This window comes from Clarias gariepinus, chromosome 1 (assembly GCF_024256425.1).
Source record: "Clarias gariepinus isolate MV-2021 ecotype Netherlands chromosome 1, CGAR_prim_01v2, whole genome shotgun sequence".
Taxonomy (NCBI): Eukaryota; Metazoa; Chordata; class Actinopteri; order Siluriformes; family Clariidae; genus Clarias; species Clarias gariepinus.
This window is the reverse complement of record NC_071100.1, coordinates 4,512,315-4,522,985: the sequence shown is the minus strand read 5'-3', so window position 1 is coordinate 4,522,985 and position 10,671 is coordinate 4,512,315. Positions and strand designations below refer to the sequence as shown.

The 10,671-nt window shown below is 36.3% G+C and overlaps 1 protein-coding gene across 1 annotated transcript; it reads right to left on the bottom strand.

Moving 5' to 3' along the window:
• Positions 1 to 4,784: 4,784 nt before the first annotated feature.
• Positions 4,785 to 9,413, bottom strand: LOC128507317 (zinc finger protein OZF-like). Its single transcript, XM_053478135.1, has 2 exons — positions 9,250 to 9,413; positions 4,785 to 7,652 (listed from the first exon to the last, which is right to left on the bottom strand). The coding sequence occupies exon 2, from the start codon at positions 7,613 to 7,615 to the stop codon at positions 6,491 to 6,493; it is 1,125 nt and encodes a 374-aa protein (XP_053334110.1). The 5' UTR covers positions 7,616 to 7,652; positions 9,250 to 9,413; the 3' UTR covers positions 4,785 to 6,490.
• Positions 9,414 to 10,671: the final 1,258 nt, after the last annotated feature.

The window sequence follows — 10,671 nt, the reverse complement described above, 5'->3', positions numbered from 1 at the left end:
CTGTACATTACATGTAGGGGGCAGGCGTGTATCAATCTCAGGTATTGCATTTCTACTGAAGCCCATAATGTGTCAATCTCTCTAAGGTGCCTATTGACAGCAAGCGACAGAGCTCATAAACGTGTCAATTTCAAACTGTAAATACTGATGTGTATTTATTCCTCAATTTCTTCTCTCTTTTTTTTATCAATAATGATTCTTCTTTGGCTGCGCTTTCTTCATTCATAATAATAATAATAATAATAATTATTATTATTATTATTATTATTATTATTATTATTTGTAGTAGTAGTAATAGTGTTGTGAATTTATTATTATGATCTTTGCTTTTTCTATAAATATTAAAGTGCTACATGATTAAACTTGATGCAAATATGAAGCCACACTCTTTGCAAGTGTTTTTGTAAATGAAATAAGATTCAGTTCTTCTTCTTTTTTTGGCATGCCCATACACCCAACAGAACAAAAACAGCTTGAATGGAAAAACAAAATTCCTTAATTGCATTATTGTAATGATATGTCGATAACATGTCCTTATTGCACACATATATTTTTCTGTTTTCGTTCCTTAAACCTGCTGAAAGACCCGATTTTAATAGTTTTTAGATACAATAAATAGTGCATTTGTTTAGTGGATTACAAGGGCCATTGTTTTGTGTGCTTTTTATGCTCTACCTACCTTTCATTTATGAAAGGTGTAAAGTTATCAAACTGAATTAGGGGTTTTAAGATGAATTAACAAGACAGACCTGACATCTCTGCCTAACATTTATTTTCCCAGCAAAAAAATAAAATAAATAAAAATACAAATGTCTTAGTTTAATCCAATGAACACAAAAAAATATCTCGAAGCTCTTTCTTCATTGATCATATGATTTTTTTTTTCTTTTGTGGCATTAGACTATAGTTTTTATCAGTGTGCCCATGCTGATTATTGAAGAACTTAAAAGTTTAATCAAACAAACAACATTTTCCAAATATATAACCTTAAAGCTTTTATTGTTTTGGGTCATGAATGCAGTTTTTAGTTACATTCCAGTGTCTCCACCCTGATTTTTTAAACCACAGCTGGAATAACTAAACACCCTATTCATGTATTTATTACATGCCTCTTCTGTAAGCAACTCAAACTATAATGCAATAACTAGTTTTATTATTTAATTCCTTAAAATGCCAAAAATTAATAGCTTGTGTTTAGAGTGATCGAAAAAAAAAACCAACAATCTCCATCTTTTCCATTCCAGGGATTAAAAAACGATAAAACAAAATAAGATTCATTAAAAATAATTTCTTTAGCATTGGAAACAATATTGTTCTAGGCTAAATTTTTGTACAATTCTTTGTTGTACTAGGTCTGGATTTTAGATAAATTACTTCCATGTGCCATTTTGCGGATAATCTGTCAAGCAAAACACATTTATTTAAAGTCTAAAATGGTGCTTTTGGGATCTGGCAGCACACCACGAGACAAATTGTAGCCTTCTGGGGGGCCACATCTATATCATGAATTGGACCAGTGGTGGTGAATCTAACAGGTGTGAAGGTGAATGGTAAGTCCATTAATTTCAGTCCTATTTAGAAAAAAAAAACAAGTTGTACAATAATAAGTAATAAATAAATGAACAGAACAATTAAGACATAAATCATTTATTCATGACAATAAAACTAGTTGCATTATGTGTCATGACATCCTCAATTTGCCTTCGTTACCTTGGTTTACTGGAGTAAATTTGATAATCAATAGAAATGGGTTAATGTTTTGTGGTGGTAATGTTGTGACTGATAAATGTATGTTGTTAAAGTATCTGTGGACATATAATTGGATAAAAAATTAAGTACTAAAGGTAAATTAAGGATGTCTTGAAACATAATGCAGTAATTAGTTTAATTAATTTATTTATTATTCTTTTTTATTAGCATAAATAAATGATGGGTTGTACAGTAGCTTAAGGAAGGCTACACACCCACTGAAGAAGATTAAAAGAATCATGAGATAAACCTGAATTTTAAATGAACAACACACATAAATATTGAAAATATGTATATTAATAAAAAATCTTTATGAATGAATGTCTTGTTTGTTAGCGATTAAATCAAAGCCATTGTGCTCTGGACTGAGTCGTTCCCATGATTCACTCCTCTGTGCAGACGCGGAAACAGCAGACCAGGCACCTGAGATGTGTGCGACGGCACAACAGGTGGAACCCATTGATAGATAGGTTGCAATGAACAGCGTGCAATATAATGACCCCAGGATAAACGTCCAAAAATAAAGAACTGATGAAAAGTGTGAGCCTTGAACCTTCCCGATAAGCCTCTCCATTTTCCACAGAGACTACAGCATATAACTTGGGTGTATGGTGCAAACAGAGTGGTGTAGGTTCTCCAGTATGTTTGCTATAAAGAGGTCAAATAAATTGGGTGCAGCAAGTAAACAAAACAATTTAGGAGACTTAAAATTACTGGAACTGACTTATGGACTCTTCAATGCAGTGTTAAGACTGGGGGTAGTTAACGTAGTGGGAGAAAAGTTGTGAGAAAATCAATCAGAAATAGAGATCAATTAAACACTTGGTAAAATTTTATTGTAAAAAATAAACGATAAAGACCGTAGCCATGTTTAATAATTAAAGTAAGACCATTTTCATACACACACACACACCGTGTGATGAGACTCACAGGACTGGGGGCTAAACATTTTGGAGCGATGGAAAAAGGTCATGTGATCTGATGAGTCTCGATGTAGCCTATACCAGAGTGATGGACCTGGTGGGAGAACATACAAACTTCAGGGTCACAGACTCTAGGCAGAAATTGACCATAATTATTAATTTTATTAATCTATTTTAAACAATGCCTCAGTAAATGACCAAAGATGAGTTATTTATGGATTTTTACCCGGGGGTCATTATATTCCACACTGTTCATTGCAACCCATCTATCAATGAGTTCCACCTGTTGTGCCGTCACATACATCTCAGTTGCCTGGTCTCCTGTTTTTGCATCTCCACAGAGGAGGAGTGAATCATTGAAACAAATCATCGGAACAACCCGGACCAGAACACGATGCCTTTGGTAAATGCCAGATCTTCTTTTATGAAGATTTTTAATTAATATATATTTATTAAATATTCATGTGTGTTGTCCATCTAAACCTCTAGTTTATCTCGTTGATTCTTTTAATCTTCTTCAGTGGGTGTGTAGCCTTCCTCAAGCTACAACCCATCATTTATTTATGCTATTAAAAACAAATAATAAATAAATAAATGGAACTGATTACTGCATTATGTTTCAAAACATCCTTAATTTATTAGTACTTAATGTTTTATCCAATTATGTGTCCACAGATACTTTAACAACATATATTCATCAGTTATAACATTAACACCACAAAACATTAACCCATTTCCATTGATTATTAAATATGCTCCAGTAAACCAAGGTAACTAAGGCAAATTAAGGATGTCATGACACTTACTGTAATGCAATCATTAGTTTTATTTATCTTTTTACCACTGGATCCAAACCTGGTGTTCGTTCTTCATATGTCGCTTGACACATCCGAGATGAATTGACACATCTAAGATAAGATCATCGTGCTAATTATGATGTGGCTAATTTGGTTTTTCGAGCACACCTGTTGTTGATGATTAGTATGGCTGGATCGAGTTGTCTAGGATTATTGCGCATTCGTGTGTTGGTTTTAAAGATGATATGGATCGAGACTAGAAACACTGACCACAACCCTTTCGACTGGTTGACGAAATGGCAAAAGAGCTTTTCTCAAGCGGAGCAAGAGCTTTTATTAGAGGGTTATGTAGAATTTCAAACGTGTGTGTGTGTGTGTGTGTATATATATATATATATATATAATTATTATTATTAAAGTTTGAAGCAACCAAAAAAAAGGCGGAACAGAAAAAAAAAACAGGTGGTGGTCCAGCACCCTCTCCCTATACCCCAGCAGAAGAGGTCGTCCTTGGTTTCAATAGTAACAGACCAATTCTGGAGGGCATCCCTGAAGGTGAGAAAATTACCTCCACTTATATAGACGCAATTGGGGGATAGAACGTTACGTATTATTAGACACACACAGCGATTAACACACGAATGATGACCATGAGAACCAGATATGTATACATACACTGTATGTATGTATGTTTAAATACATCCATATATACTGTATATATATATATATATGCAGGACACTTTGCTTTTCCCACATGAGTCAGACCGCGTCAGTGCTGCTCTTTGACCAATCAGGTCTACTAAGAAAATGCACTATTGATTATATGTAAAAACTATGAAAATTCAGGTCTTTGAGCAGGTTCAAGAAACAAAACCTGGAAATGGAACAAAAAAAAATATGTATGCAATAACTACATTTTATCGACATAACGTTAACAATAATGACCGTTAATGAATTTTGTTTCTCCATTCAAGCAGTTTTTGTTCTGTTGTGTGCATGCAAAAAAAAGTGATCTTAATAGGGGGTTGCTAAATCATTTCATTTACAAAAATACTAGCAAAGAAATAAAAAGGGATTGACAAAGCTGGCTTCATTTTGTTGATGTGTCAGTATTTACAATGACTAACATTTTGCATTGTGTTTAATGATGTAGCACTCTACTATTCATAGCAAAAGTAAAGATGATAAAAATAACAACTACTTCAAAGCACTATTACTACAAATTATAATATTATTATTAATAATAATAAATTATTATTATTATTATTATTATTATTATTATTAATAATAATAATAATGAAAAAAATCACAGTCAAAGAAGAATCATTATTGATACAAAAGTAGGAGAGAAGAAATTTAAGAATAACTACACATCAGTATTTACAGTTTGAGCTTGACACATTTATGAGCTCTGTCGCTTGCTGTCAACAGGCATCTAAAAGAGATTACCACATTATCCCGTTCACATTATAACACAGATCCTGTTCTTCAATACACACATTAATAATGGCCACATCTGTAGTATGATCGGGCCAAATAAGGAGCCAGCATGGGCTAATCGTGAAATCTGCCAGATTACCAACACCTTCCAAGCCATCACTGAGACCCTGAAATCACTCCTTCCAGTACACTCTTTTGGTAATGAACCATAACTCCCCACAGTATCTATTATGTTGGGGATTCTTCCGCATTCTGTTCTTATCTTTCTCAATGTTCCCCCATGCTTGAACTGAAGGCTTCATCATTTCCCCACAAAATGTTTCAATCTGGCCTACATCATTACCCTCCCTACTGGAAAAGCACAGAAATGGGGAAAAGCATTATGGGATGATTACATGCTGCTTCACCTGTTAAAAAAATCACTGAAGAAATAAAGAAAGTTTTTGACCGCTAATCATTGGGGTATCAGGCAGACAGCCTAATGCTGAAGCTACACCAGGGATCCCACTCCATCTCAGGTTATGCCATCGACTTTTAGACTCTGACTCCCTCTTGTGGCTGGGGTGAGCACCCACATTCCAGCACATTCCTTCACGGTCTCTCTGACTCACTCAAGGACGATCATCCAGGCCGAGAGCTCCCATCTGACCTGCAGGCATTCAATTAATTAGCAACCATTATCAACATCCAGAATCAGCTCCAACAAGAGGATTGTCATCAGCTTTATAGACCATAAAGAATTAGTCTTATGTCATGCATGCCCTAGTCGACTCCAAATAAAGACCAAAACTCCAAATGAAAGCCAAAATCTTTTCCTCCATGGCTTCCCAATTCAAGATTGAACTCACATCTTTAAATCAACCATTACTTGTTCAGGTGCTTAATGGAAGCAATTTTGCCTCGATCACTCATGACACTGCTTCCATTACTTTGGAATTTTCTTGGATCCCGTTTCAATTATGACAGTCTTGTACAGCTCTATTATAGGAGCTTGAAACAGTTGTGATTAGAGCAGGCTAATAAGGACAAAAGCATGCAGCCGGTTTCCACATTTCTAAGATTGGTCTGTGTGCATAAAGCTTTTACACATCTGGTGCTAATTTCAAAACATGTAAAAAAAAAAAAAAAAAAAAACAACAACAACAATCCTGACCATGGTCCAGGATTGAGTAAACTTTATGCAACAGGTTAAATACTGCATTATCCACCTCTATATGGTTCTGATGGAGAACTTGCAAAGGGTCCAGTAACCAGGGAACAGAGGTAAGCTAGGAAAAAGGGGCCAGTGGGAATAAGCTTAAGATTGCATCACAGTATGTATCATGTTAATTGGAGCTACAGAGCAAGAACAGACTGAGGAAGCTGCCATAGTTCCAATTGTTTTAGGTTCTTGAAGCCCTGAACTGGAGGAGGACAGAGCAGACTACAGTACATTTATTAAAGAACATATTTAATTTATTCACACTCTCCAAACCTTAGCCCAGCATTGTATTAGTCAGTCAATCAGGCCATCAATGTCCTCACCATGTCTTTCACGTAGTGCATCCCCTCAAGGACATGTACCTTGAAAAAAAACTTTTTTTATCTGCCTACAATATGCGTGTGTAAATGGGTTTTTAAATAGCTGTATTGAGTAAAATTCTTTCCACACATGGAACAGAAATACGGCCTCTCTCCAGTGTGAATGCGCTGGTGTTGTTGTAAATTGCCCAAACTACTAAAACTCTTCTCACACTCTGAACAGGAATATGGCTTCTCCCCAGTGTGAATACGCTGATGTTGCAGAAGCCCGCCCTTTTGAGTAAAACTCTTCCCACACTGAGAACAATGATACGGTTTGTCTCCAGTGTGAATACGCTGATGTTGCTGGAAAGAATGCTTTTGATAAAAATTCTTCCCACACTGTAAACAGTGATATGGTTTGTCTTCAGTGTGAATCTGTTGATGCTGTTGAAAATGACTCTTGTTAATAAAGCCTCTTCCACACAGTAAGCACAGATAGGGCTTTTCCCCTTTATGGATGCGTTGGTGTGCTTTCAAATTTCTTATGTAAACAAAACTCTTTTCACATTGTGAGCACTGATGCGGCTTCCCTCCTGTATGGATGTACTCGTGTGCTTTTAAATTTCTCATGTCAGCAAAAATCTTTCCACACTGTGAGCATTGATACGCCTTCTTTCCTGCATGAGTGCGTTGATGATCTTGGAGACGCTTTTTATGAATGAAACTCTTTCCACACTGTGAGCAGTGATGCAGCTTCTCTCCTGTATGGGCATACTCATGTGATTCCAAATGTTTCAAATTAGCAAAACTCTTTCCACACTTTGAGCACTTATGCCGCTTCTCTCGTGTATGAGTGCGCTGGTGTTGTTGGAGACGATGTTTAAAAATGAAACTCTTTCCACACTTTAAGCACTGATGTGGTTTATCTTCGCTGTGGATGAGCTGGTGTGCTGCGAGATACCTTCCTTGAGTAAAACCTTTTCCACACTGTGAGCACTGATAAGGCTTCTCTCCTGTATGAATGCGCTGATGTTGTTGGAGAAGACATTTAAAATTGAAACTCTTTTCACACTGTGAGCACTGATGTGGTTTGTCTTGTCTGTGGATGAGCTGGTGTGCTGTGAGATCCTTCTCTTGAAAAAAACTCTTTCCACACTCTAAGCAGTGGTGAAGGTCTGTCTGACATTCTTCTTGACTATTCATAGTACAAATAGTATGTCTTTTTTTCTCTATATTATCCCTGTTAAAGGAAAGAAAAAAATATATAAAATTAACATTATTATTTTCTGGTACTACAGACACTATTACATAAACAGGGGTCTGTTCTTTGTACGTCATTTGACACATCTAAGATGAGATCATCGCACCAATTACGACGTGGCTAAGTTGGTTCTTCGAGCACACCTGTTGATGATTATTATGGCTGGATTGAGTTGTCTATGATTATTGTACGTTCGTTAACATTTAGGCATTTGGCAGACGCTCTTATCCAGATCGACTTACATTTTTTTTTTTCTCATTACACACCTGAGCAGTTGAGGGTTAAGGGCCTTGCTCAAGGGCCCAACAGTGGCAACTTGGTGGTTGTGGTGTTTGAACCTGGGATCTTCAGAACCGTAGTCCAATGCCTTAACCACTGAGCTACCCCCTGGCCCTATTTATTTTCATTATTTGTGAACCATTAACCTATGAATTTATGTTCTCATATAATATTTGATAGCGATTATGTGTGCGTGGGGGGGCAACCATGGCAGGGGGGCACTTCGGCGCATAACGCGTGAAAAAATTCGAACTAGCTCTTTTGCCATTTCATCAACCAATCAAAGGTGATCAGTGTTTCTACCGTTGAAGCATATCGCCTTTTAAAGGTAGCTCAGTGGTTAAGGTACAGTGGCTAAATGTAAATGAAATAAATATGTTGCATATAAAAAAATTGAAATATTAATATTCTTTTCAAATACAAAATTTTTATATCGTTTATTTTATAATAAAATATGTTTTGTCTAATTTTTCATTATAACGAATATTTATTTTTATTTAATATAAATATTTATTTGCATATTCATGACAAACCCCTGAAAAATAAATGTGTTACAAAATAAACATTATATAAGAATTTGTATTAATGGTCTTGACGGCCGTCTCGTGCCTAGGGTTTATTATAATAGTAATATCATAGTTGATAATAATAAACCTATGAACTTATGTTTTAATATCATATTTGATATTTTAGCATTTTAGCGCAGAACACCGGCACCCTCTCCCTATACCCCAGCAGAAGAGCTTGGCCTTGGTTTCAGTAGTAACAGACCAATTGAAGAGCATATTATTAGAGACTCACACGGTGATTAACACACGAATAATAACCAGAGCCACACACATATGTATACATATACTGTATATATGTTTAAATACATCCATTAATATTGATGGATGTTTATACTTTTTTAAATACATCCATTAATATTGATGGATGTTTATACTTTTTTAAATACATCCATTAATATTGATGGATGTTTATTTATATGCAAGATCCTTTTCTTTTCCCACGTGAGTCAGTCGTGCTCTTTGACCAATCAGATGTGACCTCGTGCCATTTCAACCAATCATAACCCGCCAGGAGCGCAGCCTAAATTCTGTTTACATGAAATAAAACTGCTTCCGAGCAGGTTTAATCTAACGGACGTGTTGCCATGACAACAAATGCAGGAAGCGCATCGAAGAACTGGACAAATCCACAACAATCAAATCCAGCTAAGTGAGTTAGCGACAGACGAAGAACCGACCCCAGAGCTCTATGTAAGATCCAGTCAGTAACTGTTTAGACTATAACTTACCTCAGGATCAGTGAGTTAATCCTCCTCAAATGCTGTTTTTAATTGAACTCGATCTGATTTAAGATTCTCCGTGAAACTGCAGGTAGACACAGTTAAATGTAGCGTTTTTTTATATAGCTTAGCTGAATAACCACGCCGTCCAAGTGGCACAACGGTTTCAGCTCTTCTTCTCCCTTGTCTTTTAGTTGGGTGTTTCACTGCCCCCTACTGGACTGGATGGTAAACAGGGACATTAAGAACCTATTCACGTTGTCTTATATTCTGTTCATTAAACCTAAAATGCAGTTTAAAATGACAGAGATCAGTGATTCCTTAGAAGTAGGTTCTCTTTTTCTCTAAATCTTACCTCCATATGCTCTGATCCAGCACTTAGACAAACAAATTCACACCATTACAATTTTAAAACTATATTTTAAACAGACCAATAACAAAAATTGGGTTTTGTTGATTTATCCTTTACCGTGAAATTTCACCAAGCGTTTAACTGATCCCCATTTATAATTGATTTTCTCACGACTTTTCTCCCACTATGTTTATCACTATCTTTCCCAGTCACTGCATTGAGGAGTCCATAAATCAGTTCCAGTAATTTTAAGGGCCTGTCCAGACGGAGAGGCATTTCGCTGTATACGTATACATTTTTTATCCTATTGGCATTTCGTCCACACGGATCCGGCGTTTTAGGAAACTGAAACCGCTATTTTTTTAAACCGGGTCCCAAAGTGGATAAATCTGAAAACGATACCCTTGCGGTTTCGTGTGTACAGCCAATCCGTATATTTTGTGAAACGATGATGTCATCACATCACATGTCGGCTGCGTCACACGTAACAGTAACAACAATAATGGCGGACTACATGATTGTGTTCGTGTTGCTACAAAGCCTGCTAGCTTTATTACAGCAAAATCTATTGCTTCTATGCAACTGTTATGAGCAACAAGCAATAATGGACAACACCATCTTGGTTCGTATACAGCGCGAATGTTATGCGCATGCTCAAAGTCTTCTTCTCCATGTATAGTGTATCTCTATGGCAGAATTACAGCGCCCCGTACTGATCTGGCATATATACTACACCGTTTTCAGTGGTTTTGTGTGTACACAATTTTTTTTAGAATGAGGGAAAAAAATGATCGGATAGGGAACTTCGTGTGGACTAACCCTAAGTCTCCTAAATTGTTTTGTTTGCTTGCTGCACCCAAATTATTGTATCTCTCTTCATAGCAAACATGCTGGAAAACCTACGCTTACACTCTTTACAAGTACCTTATTTCTGGACGTTTATCCGGGGGTCATTATATTGCACGCTGTTCATTGCAACCCATCTATCAATGGGTTTCACCTGTTGTGCCGTCGCGCCTGGTTTCCTGTTTTCCCATCTCCACAAAGGAGGAGTGAATCATTGGATTTCATAAAGATAT